At 34.0% G+C, this 20,452-nt stretch overlaps 2 protein-coding genes across 3 annotated transcripts; both read left to right on the forward strand.

Moving 5' to 3' along the window:
* The first annotated feature begins 3,155 nt into the window (after nucleotides 1–3,155).
* rbm24b (RNA binding motif protein 24b) lies at nucleotides 3,156–11,381 on the forward strand. 2 transcript variants are annotated; one of them, XM_065270605.2, is made up of 5 exons: nucleotides 3,156–3,468; nucleotides 3,560–3,683; nucleotides 4,418–4,472; nucleotides 5,659–5,718; nucleotides 8,995–11,381. In XM_065270605.2, the coding sequence occupies exons 1-5, from the start codon at nucleotides 3,298–3,300 to the stop codon at nucleotides 9,320–9,322; spliced, it is 738 nt and encodes a 245-aa protein (XP_065126677.1). In that variant the 5' UTR covers nucleotides 3,156–3,297; the 3' UTR covers nucleotides 9,323–11,381. The 2 variants fall into 2 exon arrangements, with proteins under 2 accessions (XP_065126677.1, XP_065126679.1); XM_065270607.2 differs by lacking the exon at nucleotides 5,659–5,718.
* A 530-nt stretch (nucleotides 11,382–11,911) lies between these two features.
* Nucleotides 11,912–20,429, forward strand: grinab (glutamate receptor, ionotropic, N-methyl D-aspartate-associated protein 1b (glutamate binding)). Its single transcript, XM_065270604.2, has 7 exons — nucleotides 11,912–12,407; nucleotides 12,891–13,179; nucleotides 13,838–13,947; nucleotides 15,532–15,732; nucleotides 15,824–15,952; nucleotides 18,683–18,826; nucleotides 18,916–20,429. The coding sequence occupies exons 2-7, from the start codon at nucleotides 12,903–12,905 to the stop codon at nucleotides 19,063–19,065; spliced, it is 1,011 nt and encodes a 336-aa protein (XP_065126676.1). The 5' UTR covers nucleotides 11,912–12,407; nucleotides 12,891–12,902; the 3' UTR covers nucleotides 19,066–20,429.
* Nucleotides 20,430–20,452: the final 23 nt, after the last annotated feature.

Raw genomic sequence — 20,452 nt, forward strand, 5'->3', positions numbered from 1 at the left:
TCTGCTCTTTCTTTGTATGATGTTGTTGACTGAAGCATTGCAGTTATTGCTGAATAATGTTAATAATCTTAAAATAACATACGATTGTGAGATACAAAAGCAGTGAAGTCATAATTTAAATTCATGCAGTATATTACAAACGGATGCATTTAAGTTTTAATGCAAATATGACTTAGGGCTCTATTTTAACGATCTGAAACGCAAGTGCGAAGCGCAACGCGCAAGTGAGTTTGTGGGCGGATCTTGGGCGCTGTTGCTATTTTCCCGGCGTGAGAAATAACTCTTGCGCCGGGCGCAAATCAATAAGGGGTTGGTCTGAAATAGGTTCATTATTCATAGGTGTGGTTTGGGCGTAACGTCAAATAAACCAATCAGAATGCTAGCCAACATTCCCTTTAAACGCAAGGGCGCAAGTTCCATGGCGGGTTGCTATTATTATGACGGATTTACCAGGCGCACGCCAGGAGCGGTTCACAGCCGAGGAGACCCACGTCCTTGTACGGGGGAATCCCACGCTTGCCAGCATAAATCGGGCACGCCGTGTAACGGGAGGTGGATCTGCCTCAGGACTTGACGCCAGCAGAGGACATCGCTGCGTCCACCCTCACCGCTGAAAGGGTTTGGGGGCTTTGAAATCGGACCCAAGAAACGCAAGCAAGGTCCAACCCCAAAGTACTCTTACAAATCAAGTTCATATACATTAAGGTTTCTTATGAAAACATTTTAATTATTATTTACATAAAATAAACGTAATACAGCCACACAACAAAGTTATGAAAATATTTTAATCGTTATTTGCATGAGAATAAATAAAAACTATCACCACAATGCTCACCACTATGATTCCCCTTATCTCGTGTATTAATATTTTTAAGTGTAACAATTTATGATTTGCAAAAATAACTGTTGCATCTGTGTAGATTAGATAAGCAAAATGTATGCGCGTTGTGCACGCTATACATTATGGTCAAGCATGCGCCCTTAAAATAGCATAATGAACCACGCGCAACGCGCCACTGACTTTAGACTAGTTTTTTTTGGTTAGTAGCGCAATTGTTTTTTGAAACTGCAAAATAGCATAAGAGATGGTTTGCGCCGCAACACGCCTCCTTTTTGCGCTGAACCGCCCAGGGAGCGCAAGTTCATTCCCTAGTTTGCTGACGTGCATCTGTGGAGGGAAAAACCCCGCTGTGCGCCGGCGCAAAATACGAATGATACATGCGTCACTGACAAAGTCAATTGCGCTGGGTGCAAGATAGGGCCCTTAGTATTTTTGTCTTGTTTTCATTAAAAATTCTTAAATAAAGATGTATTTTCTTGTTGAGGAAAATGACCTAAGAAAAGAAGTCTAGTTTTTAGACAAAAAATTTATTTAAGTGAATTTGTGCTTAAAACAAGCAAAAAATCTGCCAATGTGTAAGCTATTTTTTCTGAAATGTAGTTTTTTGCTTACCCCATTGGCAGATTTTTTTGCTTGTTTAATCCACAAATTCACTTAAATCTGATATTTTATTTGTCTAAAAACTAGACTTATTTTCTCTAGAATTTTTAGATATTTGAGCTTAAAACAAGACAAAAATACAAAAAGTAATTTTTTGCAGTGCAGTCATACCTAAATGTACTAATTTTCTGTCAGATTTTAACAAAAATAAAAAATACATCAATAGCACAGATTTCTGTTCCAAAACAGAAATTGAAGTACACTGTAAAAAATGATTTTCAAGAAAAAAATTATTAGTATTTTTGTCTTGTTTTCAGTAAAAAATATCTAAAAATTCTTAAATTATGATGCTTTTTCTGAGCAAAACGACCCAAGATAATAAGTCCAATTTTTAGACAAAAAATATCACATTTAAGTGATTTTGTGAAAAAACAAGCAAAAAATCTGTCAATGGGGTAAGCAAAAAAATATTGAACATTTTCCTTAAACACTAAATTCAAGAAAAATTCAAGAATAATTTGCTTAATTTGCACAAAATTTGATATTTTTGATCTAAAAACTGGACTTATTTTCTTGGGTCGTTTTGCTCATCAAGAAAAAGCATCTTCATTTAAGAATTTTTAGATTTTACTGAAAACAAGACAAAAATACTAAGAATTTTTTTTCTTGAAAATCATTTTTTTGCAGTGTAGGGGTGAGCGGAGCACAAACTAACGCGGGTTAATTTTAAGACGGCTACTTTCTATTTCTACAGGGCTTTCTCTCTTACTGTCAAAAGATCTCCTGTGAATTAGTGAAAAGTTTTGATGTGTTTTTGTTAAGATATTGAATAAAGAGTGTTTTGGAGGCATGAAAGTAATTTTTTATTTTTGAGTTAGGTTTGTAAGTCATCAAATCCAGTCGTAGCTGGGGTTGAAAACATTTTACACAGCGGGGTTAGTTGTCACACAGTCTCAGGTATACAATGAACATGAAATGAAAACAATGTAAATACTTTACATAAAATGATAACTGTTAATACAATATCAGGGGAAAGAACTCACAATTAGGATTTTTCTTTCAAAAAAATCTATTTCTATGCATTGCTGCATAACACAAGGTTGGTAAGATGAAGGATGATGGATGGATGAATGTGTGTGGATATCTATCTATTATAGGCAGATATATAAACAATATCCACCTTAAGTATATACTTTAGACAGAATTTTAGCATTGTGCCCCGCTCTTCTCTATATCAGAACTACATGTCACTTTATTATATGACCGGGTGATTTCAGACCTGCAAATAAAAAAGTCATGAAATTATTTTCTAGTTTTCTTCTGAAATAAGTGTCTAGATATGGTACCTTATAATCTGTGTTAGTAGAGCAGTGCATTAGCAATGTAAGTTATGAAACCCCCAAATGTAATTTGCCATGGATTAAAGCGTCTGCCAAATGTATAAATATAAATGTAAGATGAAAATTTTGCGCACAAGCAAGTAACCTTACTGTATTAATATCATAAGTCCACCTTGTTGAGACACTTTTGAAACTCTTGGTCTACATGTTTTAAATCGATGGCAAACACATAAAATGACAATGAATCATCACAAAATGAATCATTATACTGTAGTGACTCGAAAATGAAGTCACTTTGTTCAAAAGTGGGAGGAGTTTGTCGTGTGGGCGTGGTATTTGAATATGTGGGCGGGATCTGCGAGTCCACCGCGTGTCACTGAGGGTCCGCACAAGCGCGTGTAGATGTTGTTGAGGTTAAACGCGTGACACAGACGCGTGTGTTTTACCTCAGTTTACACCTCTGTCACTCTCTCTGGTTTATTTAAGCGTTTAAAGAGTAAAACTTTAGCACTGATAATGATGCACAGCTCACAGAAAGACACGACTTACACGAAGATCTTCGTGGGCGGTTTGCCGTATCACACCACAGACTCGAGCCTGAGGAAATACTTTGAGGTGTTTGGAGAAATCGACGAAGCTGTGGTCATCACAGACAGACAGACTGGGAAATCCAGGGGTTATGGGTTTGTAAGTGTCTACATCTCATTCATGTCTAAAAGAGTTGATGTTACCTATAAAGAGCACTCCATAATATCTTTCTCTGTTATAATGTGCGCAGGTGACGATGTCTGACCGCGCAGGCGCAGAACGAGCCTGTAAAGACCCCAACCCTATTATAGATGGGAGAAAAGCTAATGTAAACCTGGCTTACCTGGGAGCCAAACCGCGGGTTATTCAGCCAGGTGATGGTGTGACACATCAGACATCAACTCTTTATTTGTATTGTATATAAGAGACAGGAAGTTGTTTTAATCGTATTAACTTTTACGTTTTTGAGTGAAAAGTTTAGGTTGAGATGAAAATGTGCTTAACCTCCTAAGACCTATATGTGGACATCAATTTTTTATGTTTGCACCATAATACTTAATTCTGTGTAACTGGAACCTGTTGTACACAAACATGGACAAATACACTGCTTCATGTTTTAGAAAAAAAATGGTTATTATTTATTGGTTCCTCCTAACCCCAAAATAGCTGGTAGAAATCTGAAAAAGACAAACCAAAACTTGGGTCTTAGGAGGTTAAAAAAATTATTTTATCATCTCTCAGTGAATAGACCAAAAAAATATATAAAATATGTTTCACTGATATACTTTGTTTGGCCATTTTTGTATATTTTGGAATGTATTTTAAAGCATTAAAAATATATTTAGCCCTCCATATATTTCAATCCAAGGAAATATATTCACAACGCATTGGAAGAAAAACTTTATGAACCTATCAGTTTTAAAAAGGTTAAAATCAAATCTATTATCTATTTTCAGCTTCAAAAATATAAAATTAAGTTATATTTAGCATATATTTAAAACATATATTGGTAAATAATACATTTTGTGCCATATGGGATGTAGAAGTAGACATGTATTTGTTTATTGAGTAATGGTGAAAGTTGGTGTAATTTGTTTTTTTCCCACAGGGTTTTCATTTGGTGTCCCTCAAATACATCCTACATTTATCCAACGGCCTTATGGGTAAGTGTTAATCAATTAATAACTGTTAAAATTCTCTTTAATGTAAACCTAGTATTTTTATATAATGTAAAAATATGATATTGCATTTCTAGCCCAAGTTTTTCCCATTGGTAGCCATTAAACCCTTAAGATGTCCTTGCTTGCTTTAAAATTGAGGTGTGGAGTTTGATATTAAACTATTTTCTTGAATCTCAGTGCAATGTTCAGCGTGTGTTTATCATATATGAGCCATAACGGCTTTGTTCATTGCCCTGTTTGTCCTGATTGACCTGACACACTGCAAAAAATGAACGTCTTTCTTAGTATTTTTGTCTTGTTTGCTAATATAAATATCTTTAAAAAGTCTTAAATTGAGAGATATTAAGTCATGTTTATTGAAATAAATTATGAAAATCAAGAGGTTTTTTTCACTTAAAACAAGTCAAAATATCTGCCAGTGCAGTAAGCAAAATAAACCTAAATTAAGCTTACTTAATAAAGTTGAAACTGGAATTAAGTTTATTTTGCAGATATTTTCACTTGTTTTAAGTAAAATAAAACCTCTTGATTTTCATAATTTTGTTCAGTAAACAAGACTTAACATCTTAAGTATCTTAATTTAAGAATTTTCTGATATTTATATTAAAAAACAATACAAAAAAAGTAAGACATTCATTTTTTACAGTGCACATCTTGCACTGCAAAAATGGACTTTCTTACTTAGTATTTCTGTCTTGTTTTTTAGTACAAATATCTTAAAATTCTTAAATTAAGATGTATTTTTTGATGAGCAAAATGACCCTTTTGCTTGTTTAAAGCACTGCATTCATTTAAACTGTATATTTTTTAATCTTTTGTCTGTAAACTAGACTTATTTTAGGTCATTTTGCTCATCAAGAAAATATATCTTGATTTAAGAATTTTGAGATATTTGTACCGAAAACAAGACAAAAATACTAAGTAAGAATGTTATTTTTTGTAGTGTAATAACATTAAGTCAATCTTTCTGGTTGTTCAGTGGAAGGTAAACCGGGTTTAAAGTGTTTGACATCAGTCTTTATTTCTACAATCTTAAATTCCACACTTTATTTTTAAAGATCCATTGATGATGATCAACAATATCATATTCCTACATGCAGTGTATTGTACAAGATTGATTTGTAGATGGTTTTGTGTGTTATAAAATCCTGTTTTCCTTGTGTCATAGAGATAGTGAAGATGATCAATCATCATTACTGTATTCGTCCCCTTTCCGCCAGGTCATGAGGTGTGTGTGTTTGTAAAAATTTCTCTATGTTGTTGTGGTTGTTGTTGTTGTTGTTGTGCGTGTTTTATTTGCACTCTTGACTATGACTTTATTGTTTATCTAGCGTTACTCAATGCCACATGTCTCTCTCTGATCTGACAGGCTCGCTTTCGGTTAACATAACCTACACTAAGATGTGAACGAGCTCAGTTCAGAGACTCAAACAGGTTCACGTCCAAACGGTGATCAGCTTGCATGGATGTTGGGTTTTTATTTTTTGGAGAGTTAGTCTTTGTGTGCTTTTGCACCTGTCTGAAGTGATTTTGATAGCTAAACCGTGTGCTTTAACTGTAGGACGTGGGGATTTTTGGAGAGTTGTATCTTTGTCTTGGGGTGCTGGGAACAGATTTTTTGTTTTGTTTCGGTTTGGTTATTGTGCACACTTGATATTATAGATATTATAGGCATTTAAAAGGGTCAGAGTTTGTCTTTCTTGAGTGGTGCATGCAGCGAGTCTTTTTTTTTTACTAATGATTTATTTGTTGTGGACTTTTGACGACATTTTCAGATATTTTATACATCTTTGTGAAATATAGACGTCATTGATTGGCTACTTTTGATCATGTTTAAATCCATGTTTCGGGTAAAGCTCGTGTACACCGTGCACTTCTTTAGTTGACTCATTCGGACTGAAAGGCCACAGGACAGCTGCGTCAGTCTGACATTGAGATCAGTAACAGGACAACAGGTGTTCAGAGAGACACGAGGGAGCGCCTGTCCCACAGATTCAACTCCATCTACAGACATTTACAAAATCTCTTAAATAAGCCCGGAGTATAGACTCATATACCACATTCATATTAATCTTCTCTTTCACTTCATATGATTTTTACATGTATGCATTTTGCATTTGCTTTTATCCAAACCAATAAAAGCAATCCTTGTGTTCCCTGCGTTTGAACCCATGACCTTTTGTGCTGCTAACACCAATGAGCTATGCGCTAGATAGGTATTATAACTGTATATAATTCACATCTTATGAGATGTGGTGGGCTTTAATTCATTTATATCTTGTGTAAGGAGAGATTGATTCAGAAACCGCAGGACTGAAAGTGTGTTGTGCAACATGTGTTGCTCAGATTTCCCTTTTAAGACACAAGGACAGCAGAAAATAACCTCAGCTCACAGCCGGTGCTGTCAGTCACTCCTGAAGATAGACAACATTAGGGGACTATAAACTCCTCTACAGACAGATTTAACATCAACACCTGTTGTTTGCTAGTGAGAAGGTATTTGAGTAAAGTCAAATCTGCCCCGCAACAAAGACCGATCTTCATCTTTCTTCCTAACGTGACATCTACTGCACTTCTGTTTGTTTTAGGCAGCTGGACCGGACTCAATACTGTGAATCTGTGTTGGGATCTACACTGCAAATAATGATTTTCAAGAAAAATTTTACTTAGTATTTTTGTCTTGTTTTTAGTAAAAATAAATAAAAATTCTTAAATTAAGATGCTTTTTCTTGATGATCAAAACGACCACAGAAAATAAGTCTAGTTTTTAGACAAAATATATCAAATTTAAGTGATTTTGTGCATAAAACAAGCAAAAAACCTGCTCATGGGGTGAGCAAAAAAAAATCTTGAACATTTTTCTTAAACAAAAATTTGCTTACCCCATTGGCAGATTGTTTTGTCAGATATCTTGATTGAGGATTTTTTTATATTTCTACTGAAAACAAGACAAAAACTTTAAGTAAGAAAGTCATTTTTTTGCAGTATGATAGGGTGGTTGGTTTATGATAATGTTTAAAAGAGATTTTATTTGGTGTTGATAAATTAAAGGGGTGATGTCTTTCTGCTAATGCAAAGGTTCAGATCTGTGATGTCACAGCATTATCACACATTAATCCTGTTTGATATGTTTTATGTCGTGTACAAACTTAATTTTATGAGCATTTAGATGTTTATGATGATTAATCAAATACAAACTATTATTATCATAATGCAAAAGACATTTTATAATACAGAAAATAATGATTACACACTATGGTAGTATTTGTTGTAATGCCTTTTAATTTTTAATGATTTTAAAAGCAGGGTTAATGATCATTTTGCAAATCTAATGTCATGTTTGTTGGTTTTGAGTTTGTGGTGATTTGTGTTGTTTCACTCACATACAGGGATTCTGGTCCGTTGTGTTACTTTATTACACACCTTTATGTGTTACTGCATTTAAAACCATCATGTGTTAGCAGCAGATCTATTACACTATGTGTGTGTGTGTGTGTTTGTGTGTGTGCGCGCGCGCGCGCGCAAAGTTAGTTATGTGTGCTGTTTATCTGTAACTTGATTTTTGTTTTTCTTTGAAATATAGTTTGATAATGACAGGAACACTGAGACAGATTTTTGTTATTGTAGATTTCCTCTCAAAGTTGTGCTTCTCCTAAAGAATTTCTTGGAAGGTGTTGTTGTATTTTGTTTTGGCTGTGGTATTGATAGACACGTCTGCTTTACAGAGGGGTCCCAAAAAAAGGTGTACGGTACAGTTTGCTGTTTTGACGATAGAAACAATAGCGTACTGTACCAAAATTAGACAAAACATTTATTTTGTCTGGTCTTACATAATTTTATTGATTTATTTGTGTATAATTGTTAAATATTTGGACATGAATTCATAATTATGTGTCTTTTTAGACTCTTGCGATCATTTGGAAAGCTTAGATGCAAAAGACGATAAATGCCACCTATGTCAAAAATGAGATAATGATATTAACTGAATGCTCTCATATTATACATTTTTCAAATACTTTTACTTCAAATCTGCCTAATTCCGGACTCAGGCCATTCAGAAATACTGGTTTGTTGGCAGAATCCATTAAAACAAGATTTTTTTAAGTGCACTTAGAGGGTTTTGTAGCGAAAATATCAATAATTTAAGGGCTAAAGTGAGATTTGAAAAGATAAAGCATTTGAATTACTGACTAATAACCTTTTTCTTGAAATTACTGAACCTAAACAGAACCATCAAGTTTTACAAATTTATATTTTTTTTCAACGCAAAGCAACTTATACAAACTACAGTATACAACATAATTATAAGTCAATCTTACATCTGGAGAAAGAAGCAATGGTGGTTTTGTTTTTCACTCTTTCCCAGCATGCTCTGTTGTGGCAGTCCTGTTTATGTTAATAACCCTTTAGTGCACTTGGGTTCCTCTGTGAGATGCAGTTGCTTGTGTTCACACAATGTTTTAGTTGTTTCCCGTTGTTAATTTCGGATCTCTGTGTCCTGCAGGATTCCTGCTCACTACGTGTACCCGCAGGCGTTTGTCCAGCCCAGTGTGGTGATCCCTCACATTCAGCCGTCGGCCACCGCGGCAGCAGCTTCTCCGTACCTGGATTACACCGGCGCCGCATACGCCCAGTACTCGGCCGCGACTGCCGCCGCAGCTGCTGCATATGAGCAGTACCCGTACGCCGCCTCCCCGGCACCCACCGGTTACGTCGCTACAACCGGCTACGGTTACGTCCAACAACCTCTGGCTTCACCCGCGCCCGGAGCCACGGCAGCCGCGTTCAGTCAGTACCAGCCGCAGCAGCTGCCGACGGACCGCATGCAGTGATGTTTGCCGTCTCTGGTCCTGATGCTGAGAAGAGCGATCGTTTCTGACTGTCCCACATTTACTGTGTTAGCCAAAGAGTTACAGGAGAGGAAAGAACTTTTTTATTATTTTGTTATTGTTATGATTATTACTGCTATTTTATTTGAAGTATTTAATATTTATTACTCAGTGTTAAAGCTATAGCTCAAATATAGCAGTATGTACTGCCAACTGACTGTCCAGCACTGTTTGATACTCGTGTGAAGAAGTCACAGATATTTAGGTTGAGAAATGTCACCACTGATCTATTATACACACACAAAAAAAATTAGATCCCTAAAATAATGATCTCTGATCAAACACTGGGCCTTAATACAGTCTTCTTAAAGGGACGGTTCACCCAAAAATGAAAGTTCTGCGGTTATTTAAATAGAGATCTCTAATGGAGAGTTTGTACTGACCATGTCTGTCACTAAAGTCTATTCGTACTATATACAAACTGCAAAAAAAATGACTCTCTTACTTAGTATTTTTGTATTCTTGTTTTCAGTACAAATAAATAAAAATTCTTAAATCAAGATGCATTTTCTGGATGAGAAAATAAATCTAGTTTTTAGACAAAATTAATTAAGTGTTTATATGAAAAATGTTAACTTGTTTCAAGATGTTTTTTACCCCATTGGCAGATTTTTTTAAGCTTGTTTTAAGCACAAATTTACTTAAAACTTGATCTATTTTTCTAAAAGCTAGACTTATTTTTTCAGGTTATTTTGTACTTCAAGAAAATGCATCTCTTGTTTAGATATTTGTACTGAAAACAAGATAAAAATACCAAGAAAGTCCCTTTTTTGCAGTGTACAAAAAAATTCTTAGTATTTTTCTTGTTTTCAGTAGAATATCTAAAAATTCTTAAATTAAGGTGCTTTTTCTTGATGAGCAAAACAACCCAAGAAAATAAGTCTAGTTTTTAGACCAAAAATATCAAATTTAAGTGATTTTGTGCATGCATATGCAAAAAAATCTGCCAATGGGGTAAGCAAAAAATCTTGAACATTCTTCTTAAACACTAAATTCAAGAAAAATTTGCTTACCCCATTGGCAGATTTTTTAGCTTGTTTTAATCACAAATTTACTTAAAACTTGATATAGTTTTCTAAAAGCTAGACTTATTTTTTTAGGTAATTTTGTTCAAGAAAATGCATATTGTTTTTTATATATTTATACAAAAAAAGGTAAAAATTCTAAGAAAGTCCCTTTTTTGCAGTGTAGAGCGTTGTGAAATAATTCAATGTCATTGTATGGGTATGAGATTACTGTAAGACTGCTTCAGGATTTTAATTCAAGTTGATGATCAGATTAACAAAGATGCACTGGGGTGTCAACTTTAAACATCATTGATTCTCGCCTTCACAAACACACATGAACATCTCTTCATATGATGCTTTTTTGACCAGCTGATCATTTTGAAACGGGCATGTAAATATTCTTTATAATGTCACTCCTTTGTTCCTCTGAAAACATCAGTGACAGATTTTGAGGGTGATTATTAAATTGTCATTCTTGTGTGAACTGTCCATGTAATGCAACACAGGTGTGAGACAGAGAAATGTCAGTCATCTGTTAATCACTTAAGTGTTATATTGTTAATCGGCTGTTCACATTTATTGATCTATACAGCTGTGGTCTCTGTATAAGCCTCATAGAGTGGAACAGACAGACAGTCATCATCATATTGATCTCAGCTGTGGAGCAGATAAAGTGCCTTAAAGATAAACATACAATAGTATATATTTATATTGGTATTTATGATAACGTTTGTCAAGCTGTTTACTGCTGATCACAGTCATTGAAGGTTTGTGTTCATTATGAATCTCTGATGTGACTTGATAGCAGAACTGTGCAGCTATGAATACGATACAATCAAATGTGACCTCTATTAGCGTCTAATACAATTCTCTGTGCCTTACATCAAATAGTTATTATATAACTGATAATCATTTAGTAATATTTTAACTTGGTGAATGGAGGTACATTTTATGTATAACCTACTGAACAAAATGAAGGCCATTAACACTACTGAGAGATGTGGATTGTGATATTTTTATCATTAGTATACTTAGAAACATGCTGTCTCTGTGTATTTATTATTGTATTTCCATTATAGTTCACACAAAGAAAACCTCTCCACTCATTAAAGTAAATGTCATTGTATTTACAAGTTATCAAAGCATTGCCTTGAAGTTACTTAAAGTAACATTACACGCAAGAGATTGTGAGTTAAAAGGAAATTGCGTTGAAATGTTATGTAGGAAAACAAATATGATTGAATTCAACGGTGTGCTTACCATCATTTATCAAAATATCTTCATCATTTATCACAATATACTTCCATAATATTTGTTTTCCTACTTATTTGAAGAGTTTCGTTGCAAAACGAGATAATTTTATTTTTATTTAATTTTTCAGAAATCTCATTTTTTGGTTGTGCATTCCAATTAATATCAATTCAACTGCAGTTGGTTTGTTTTCTTTTAAATCTTCATAACTTAAAAAAAATACAGCTAAGTAGCACCATAAAACAAAATAATAACATGATAACATAATAATATACATGTTTTGACAAAAATTTTAAAAACGGATTTATCTCGTTTTGCAACGAAACTCTTCATTTGTATTTCCTACAAATATCTTCTTTTATCAGAAAAAATAATTTCATACAGGTTTATAACAACAAGGGGATGAGAAAATAATGTCAGAATATTTTTTTGTAAACTATCCCTTTAAGTGTTTGCACCGAATAATGGTCCAACACTGACACCTGTTGTTTGGACCGGGTCGTGATATCAAAATACAATTTGCAAATCTTTAATCATCAGGTTCATTTGACTTTAAAGTTAAGGTAGGAAGATAGACACCTTTAGAAAGATTTAACATGTAAGGTGACAACATTGTATCATAATAAATAAAGTTGATTTATTTCAGTGTAATGATGTGGTGCAGTGACAGTAAGCGGCCACTAGTGGGGCAGCGCTGAATGGGAAGCGCGTGTTAAACCGGAAGTGGGATAAAAGAGAAAAGATTTTTTTCTAGTGCGCTAAGAAAACATGTAAGTACTGATAGATAAAAAAAAAGTTATTTATTGTTTCTTAACATCACAATTATTGTTGTTCTATGCTTTATTTTGTTATTGTGTTCTTTATTGCTGTTGTATTTCGCATGAACACAGTTACTTTCGTTTTAGTTACAGTCCTTTCCTTTTCACGGCTGTTTGTTAATAATTGTTTTACAATAATAAAATAAAGCATAACTTTTTAAGCTCATTCATATTTCTGTAGTAAAATGCACTGTGGTTATGATGGTGTATGAATGATGTTTCATTGTTTATATGTTTTATTTAATCTGTTCATTACTAACACATAAACGTGAAAAACTTAAGAAATCTCCATGAAATGTATAAAATAAACGATGACAGTATTATTGTGAATGTCAAAGTCAAAACTTAATCCTGTTATGGTGCAATAGGGGCAAACTTTAAGGCTTTCCTTTTGAATAAATGAAAGTGTTTTAATCTCTAGTTGTTATGTTACAGAAGTGAGCAGCAATGGCGAATAACAGAGGTTACTCTCGGTTTGAAAACCCAACAGAGGATTCAGGTGCTCCTCCACCTGTAGGGTTCGTGGTTCCTCCTCCTCCTTATGATGCTCCTTCACCTCATACAACTATGGGTGCTGGTGTACCTGCTGGAGCTCCGTATCCTCCACCCACTGCTTTTGGGAATCACATGTACGGACAGTCTGGGCCTGGATATCAACAAACACCATATCCTCAGACATCATATCCTCAAACAGGTCCTCCTAACACGCCTGCGTCGTATAATGGTAAGAAATCAAATTCTGTGTTAGGTGTGTTTTAAAAAGATTCAAGAGTTTATTGTCACATGTACAGGATTCTGGTGCACTTAGGGTTGCAAAATTCCAGGAATTTTCAAGGCTGAAAACTTCCCATGGGAATTAATAGTAATAAACTAGAAATTTGAAGGAACATTGCAAAAATGCAGAGTTGCCTATAAAAGGGAACTTAAATGAAGTAAAACAAATAAAATCATATTAGAATGATTCCAGAAGGATATTTGATCAAATAAGTATCAGGATTCTTCACATTTTTTATTACCTTGCATGCATGTCTGCTTATGACCAAACAAAATGTTTATTTATGTTTGTATATGATATAATTTATATACATTTCCAAATAATTCCCATAAATTCTCATTAAATTTCCAATTTGGAAAATTTCCAAAAGATCCCCAGACTAAGTTCCCATGGAAAGTTTCCAGAAACTTTCAGCCCCTTTGCAACTCTAGTTGCACTATGCAATGAAAATCTTACTCTGTGAATCCTCTATTAGCTTAAAATATGAGGACACAAACTACAAATCTGCTGCTGACAGTATATACATACATATATCTGTTATAGAGGAGTATAATAAAGTGTATAATGAGCTATAGTGTGAATTTGATATTTTGTTTGTATAATAAAGCACCAATGACTGAGCCGGTACAGACCGAGCCGCCACCAGGCTATGATGATAATAACTTCAACGCCTCTCAAATGGACAACAAAGTCATCCGCAGGCTGTTTATTCGAAAGGTAATTCATTGAAAACATTCATATAGTTGTTCAATGTCTGTGTGATAATCCAGTGAAGGAAATCATTTCACAAATGAAGACACTTCAGCACTTTCTATTCTTATTTGGCACTAGAAACTAAAAGATAATAAATGTTGCATCATTTCATGACAACACATATAACGAAACATAAAAAATTATATTTAAAACAGTAATAAAAATATTATAAATCATCTCTGATTTAGATATTCTTATTGGATGAACCAAATTTAAAGTCAGTGTAAAAACAAAAAGGCGTATGCATATCTGTGACCACACATCTTTTGAAATGTTGTACTATAAATCCTGCTCTGTATTATATATATATATATTATTGTATTGTTTACATCAGTCCCAAATGTAATGTGAAGCCCTCTTATGTCCTCTTTTGTCTTGTTTTCAGAAGCAATATCTAAAAATTCTTAAATTGAGATTTTCTTGATGAGCAAAATTACCCAAGAAAATAAATCTAGGTTTTTTTTTTTCAATTTAATTGAATTTTTGCTTAAAACAAGGAAAGAAATCTGCAAAAGGGGTAAGAAAATGTTTCTTGAATTGTTCTTGAGTTAAATGTTTATAAAAACTAAAATTATTTTAAAGGGGCCATGTCACAAAACATTTTTAAGATGTCAAATAAATCGTTGGTGTCCCCAGAGCACATATATATGAGGTTTTGGATCAAAATACCATATAGATCATTGAATATAGCATGTTAAAATTGACACTTTGTAGGTGTGAGCAAAAATGTCGTGTTTTGGGTGTGTCCTTTAAAATGCAAATGAGCTGATGAAGTGCAAACACTGATAACAATAATGGTGGTTTGTTGAAATTGAAACTCAATTGTGCTGTCAATTATTTTCTCTCTCTCTCTTTCTCTCGGCACTAAATGGCAGTGCTGTGGTTGGATAGTGCAGATTAAGGGGTGATATTATTATAATAAGATCCCCTTCTGACATCATAAGGAGAGCCAAATTTCAATGAGCTATTTTTTCACATGCTTGCAGAGAATGGTTTACCAAAACTAAGTTACTGGGTTGATCTTTTTCACATTTTCTAGGTTGATAAAAGCACTGGAAACCCAATCATAGCACTTAAACATGGAAAAAGTCAGATTTTCATGCCATGGACCCTTTAAAGATTGGCAAATATTTCTGCTTGTTTTAAACACAAATTTTCTTAAATTTTATGTTTTTTGTTTAATAACTAGACTCAATATTTTCTTAGGTCATTTTTCTAATCAAGAAAATGCCTCTTGATTTAAGAATTTTTAGATATTTGTACTGAAAACATTTTTTTGCAGTATATAGCCATGCAATTGTATCTACCCCTATGTACAGTCAAGCTTAACGCAAAATGAAAGATTTACATTTACATGTATGCATTTGGCAGATGCTTTTATCCAAAGCGACTTACAAGCTCTAAATGTTTCATCAGTATGGGTTTAAACCCAGCATCTTTACGCTGCAAACACAATGTCGATAAAGATTTAATTTAATGGATTATGAAGTTGTGATTAAAAACACGCAGATGAAGTAACTAAGTTTGAGGGTTTTTGTTTCATCGCAGGTCTTTGCAGTTTTGAGTCTGCAGCTGTCAGTAACCTTTGGCTTTGTGGCCATTTTCACATTCGAACACCACGTCAAACTCTTTGTGCAGCAGCACGCCTGGACATACTGGGTCGGGTACTTGGTGTTTCTGTGTCCGTACTTCATCCTCTCGTGCTGCAGGGACTTTCGCAGGAAGCATCCGTGGAACCTCATTGCATTGGTGAGCCTGATGAATCTTTTACATTCAACACATGGCAAATTTGCACTCTCGCTTTATTAACTCTCTTGCTTTGTATTGATTTCTTTTTCAGAGTGTTTTGACTCTGGCCATGAGCTACATGACAGGTGTGATATCCAGCTTTTATGATACAAAGATTGTTATTATGGCTATCGGGATTACGGTGTTGGTTTGCTGTACGGTGATGATGTTCTCTCTTCAGGTCAGTGTTCATGGTTGAAAGACTTGTTATTTATACGTCTGTCAGACATTTGTCCGAAGAGACTGTTAACCTAATAGTTAATAGTTAACCTCTGGTTATACTAAATCCCAGGGAATGTTTTATGTTTTACACTGTTCATACTTAACCAGGGGTTAAGCGATAACCCTGGGTATTCATAAGCTGATGTTTCACACTGTCCATTCCTGAACCTTAGGTTAACATTTTTCATTCGCATATTTGTGGGGTCAACAGTCACTTGATTGTTGACAGATTGTATAAAAAGTGATGTCAAAATCTCTCTTGGCTATTTTATAAGCCTCCTGGGATGTCATTTTTACTCCAATTCAGGTGTTTCAGTACACCGATCGTGATATGAGGTACGTGCGCTTCAGTTTCTGATTGGCTGCCCTTGGCTAAGCATCAAATCATAACATTATAGACCTTTTGCGTGTTTGCAAACAGAGATGACGTTTTTTGTGGGCGGAGCCCAACTGGTGGCAGGAAGTGAATGCTTCTCAATAGCTGTGTGAAGTGTTTTAGCATTAAACTGTGATTTTTAAGGATCCGGTGTTCTGTAGAAGTCTGTTTCCCCTATATTTCTCTTAAGTGTAATGTTTCTTATAACGTTTTCACCAAGTTACGTTTATTTTTTAAATAAATTAAAAGTTTTAATGGCTTGGCCACTGATGCTTGCATGTATGTAATGTATATGTATTGTTCTTTATTGGTAAATGAATTATTTTTACAGTATGAATCTCTGAAGTACTCATAAGAGCAATACTATCATGTATTCTGTATAATATTATTAATTAAACATTTAATCATTTCCTGTTTTCAATTTCTTCCTTATATTTTTATCCTACGTGTTTGATCTAAAACTATTATGTTTACATACAAATTAATTTGTATAGGCCTGTTTATATATTATTAACACTTTACATCGTGTTGTGTGTGTGTGTGTGTGTGTGTGTGTGTGTGTGTGTGTGTGTGTGTGTGTGTGTGTGTGTGTGTGTGCTATGTTTATATATTTATTAGTAAACATCATAATTTAGAACAAACAGGAAGAAGACATAGGCTAAGATATATGGTAAAAAGAAGTTAACTTTAATAAATGGTAATATTATTGATATTATGAACTAATTCAAATCTTTAATCTTTCTAAATAAATTATAGACGTAAAGTGATGAAAACGCTATAAGAAACACATAGAGGGATCAGACTTCGACAACACCAGATATCTTCTCTAATTATTTTCTATTCAAATAATTTAAAGATTTTCAGATGATTTCATCACTCCAGTCTGTCCGGTTGAGGGTTTTTATTGCAACCATAAACACCTACGTTTATCTTCAAATGGTGTCTTCGACGACGATATACTATAAAAATGAAGGTCATCTATTTTGGCATTCCTATTCTGACACTCAACAGCACAACAAAACATTTTCTAGTGAGTTATATTGTTCGTTTCACTCGTGTCTCATTCATTTCCACTGTTTTTCTGCCACCACATGCGCGCGTGACGTAACTGTGACGTCGACTCGCAAAAGGTCTATAACTCCGCTCGTAAGTCATAATTATGAAAAATGTAAAAAATTTAATAATAGGCTAAAAAGTCATAATTATGAGATGAAAAAAAATCTAAATTATGACTTCAAAAGTAAATTAAAAAATATATAAATAATAAAAAAACTACATGAATATATAATTAAAATAATAACACACATTAATGCTCAGCTTATGTTAAAGTCATAATTTTTATCTCATAATTATATTACAGATATACGGAGCCCCTAAGGGGACATGGAGCAAAAGTTTAATAAAGTTTAGTTTCTCGTGCGCACGCAATAGTTTAATGTGCGCACGCAATAGTTTCACGTGTGCACATGAAACTAAACTTTTGATTTGTTTTACTCCAGTGTCACCTTAGGGGCTCGGTACAGACATGATTTACCAAAACATCATTTTTTCTTATGTGGCGGAAATTGTTTCGCATGGAAGCCCATGTCGACACAACCGTATCCATTGAATGCTGTGTTATCTATTAAATAAGAATTCACATACAAAGATGAAGTTATAAACATGAATTGTGGTGAATTATTGTGACTATGGTAAGAACCGTATGTTTCTTCCACCCATAAATAACCCCAGGCTACATTATAATATCATGTGAGGAGGATAACGCCACCGGTTTTCAATATTTTACTGTGTCCTTACCGCAACTTAGACGAATGAATAATCCCCATCTTTGTACAGCGCGTGGTGAATGTGTTAGCATTGGTAATACATTCACAACATGCTGTACAAAGATTAAGTGCACGCATTGAGAAAAGATAGGTATGTATTCATTCAGTTTAGGTAAGAACATAGTAAATATTGAAAAACGGTGGTGTTCTCCTTTAACTACTACTCATAAAAGTACACAGCGCTCTCTACTGGTAAATGAATTGTTACAACAGCCTCCTATAAAGTGATAGTTTACCCAAAAATGAAAATTCTATCATCATTTTCTCATCCTCATGTTGTTCTGTATGAATTTATTTTTTCTAAAGAATTTTGTTAAATGATTGTATACACACAGTTGTTTGTAACCATTGACTTTCGTAGTAGGAAAAATAAATATTTAAAGTGTACCATCAACTGTGTGCTCACCATCAGTCAAAGTATAATACAGCTGTGTTTTGCAGATATGCTGTGAGGTTTTAATTAATATTCTTTCTCTTCTTATCACAGACCAAGTATGACTTCACATCTTGCGCTGGCGTGTTGTACGTGTGCTCCATTGTCCTCTTCATCTTTGGAATCCTCTGCATCATAATGTATAACAGGATTATGGATCTCATCTACTCATCTCTGGGTGCGCTGCTCTTCACTTGTGTAAGTGAATATCTCTCTCTAACATACTTATGTTTAAAGAAACACTTTATAGATCTTAAAAGTAAAATAATTTCCTTACTTCATTGCAGTTCTTGGCTGTTGACACACAACGTCTTCTTGGGGATAAGAAACTGTCCATAAGTCCTGAGGAATACATCTTTGCTGCACTTAACCTCTATACGGACATCATCCAAATATTTTTATACATTCTGCAAATCCTGGAAAGAAGTCGTCGCTGAATAACTGAATTCATTCCTAAATCACAACTACTGTCATTAACGGTGATGTGTGTAATACTGTGAACGTAAGAAATTCCTCCATAGATTGGATTGCTGTGAATCTTTCCGAACATATCTCTTGTTTCTTTTAGCATTGTTTTTATAGTTTATGGTGACACCAGATACTCATGGTTTTGGTTGTTAGTTTCAGGAGTCAGTCCCTGCTGGTACAATAGATGACTTACCAATGTGTCAACTAAAACCCTGTTTACACACAAATTACACACTTCACCTTCACACTGCAAAAAATGACTTTTTTACTTAGTATTTTTGTCTTGTTTTCAGTACAAATATCTAAAAATTATTTTTCAAATTGATCAAAGAAAAAAAGCCTAGTTTTCAGACAAAAAAAAAAAATCAAAGCAAAAACAAGCAAAAACAATCTGCCAATGGGGTAAGAACAGAATTCTTCTTGAATTAAGTGTTTAAGAAAAATGTGAACTTATTTTTAAGATTGTTTTATTTTATTAAATCTTATGCTTGTATTAAGCAAAATATTTTTTTTAAAACTAGACTAATTTTCTTAAGTCTTTTTGCTGATCAAGAAAATACATCTTGATTTAAGAATTTTTAAATATTTGTTCTGAAAACAAGACAAAAATACTAAGAAAGTCATTTTTTGCAGTGCACTTGTTGTGGTTTTTAAGTGTTTCTGCTCTGTTGTTGTCACTTGGATGCTCTTTTGATCTTTGGTCAATCAACTTTTTTATAACTTTTTTGATAAACTTATATTTTATTCACAATAGAATATAGATAACATATCATATGTAGAAAGTGAGACATTTTGAAATGTCATGCCAAATATTGGCTCATTTTGGATTTCTTAAAAGAGCTACACAGTCCAAAACAAGTTGGGACAGGTAGCAATAAGAGGCCAGAAAAGTTCAATGTACATATAAAGGAACAGCTGGAGGAGGACCAATGTTTAGGAATAGTAATGTTGTCCCATTCTTGTCTAATACAGACTTCTAGTTGCTCAACTGTCTCAGGTCTTCTTTGTTTTTTCTGATTTGGGGTTGTATAAATAATCATAAACAATTGCATGTTTTATTTCTTTATACACATAATATGTAGTTTATAGGTGCATTACATTACTATAACTTTGTGTTGTATTACCTTATATTACAGATTACACTGTTTGAAAAGGGAACATGTTTTATTATTGTTATTTTGAACATTTTTTTAGCTGAAATTCCTCCGCGCGCGCGCGCTTCTACGCAATTCTGTGCCTTTATGACGCGTTGTGTTTATGCCATAATTACAGCGTGATGATTCTTATTCTGTAGTTATGTTTGTTTTCGTTTTCTGAATAAAAAAAACGTTAAGTTACAAAATAAAGCAGATTGTG

Source organism: Paramisgurnus dabryanus, chromosome 13, assembly GCF_030506205.2.
Source record: "Paramisgurnus dabryanus chromosome 13, PD_genome_1.1, whole genome shotgun sequence".
Taxonomy (NCBI): Eukaryota; Metazoa; Chordata; class Actinopteri; order Cypriniformes; family Cobitidae; genus Paramisgurnus; species Paramisgurnus dabryanus.

Bases quoted from the DNA above. Each gene is read 5' to 3' on its own strand.
- rbm24b (XM_065270605.2), top strand. From the start codon at position 3,298: ATGATGCACAGCTCACAGAAAGACACGACTTACACGAAGATCTTCGTG. The intron at 3,684-4,417 runs GTGATGGTGTGA...TTTTTCCCACAG, and splicing joins ACCGCGGGTTATTCAGCCAG to GGTTTTCATTTGGTGTCCCT. The intron at 5,719-8,994 runs GTGTGTGTGTTT...TGTGTCCTGCAG, and splicing joins CCTTTCCGCCAGGTCATGAG to GATTCCTGCTCACTACGTGT.
- grinab (XM_065270604.2), top strand. From the start codon at position 12,903: ATGGCGAATAACAGAGGTTACTCTCGGTTTGAAAACCCAACAGAGGAT. The intron at 13,948-15,531 runs GTAATTCATTGA...GTTTCATCGCAG, and splicing joins GCAGGCTGTTTATTCGAAAG to GTCTTTGCAGTTTTGAGTCT. The intron at 15,953-18,682 runs GTCAGTGTTCAT...TTCTTATCACAG, and splicing joins TGATGATGTTCTCTCTTCAG to ACCAAGTATGACTTCACATC.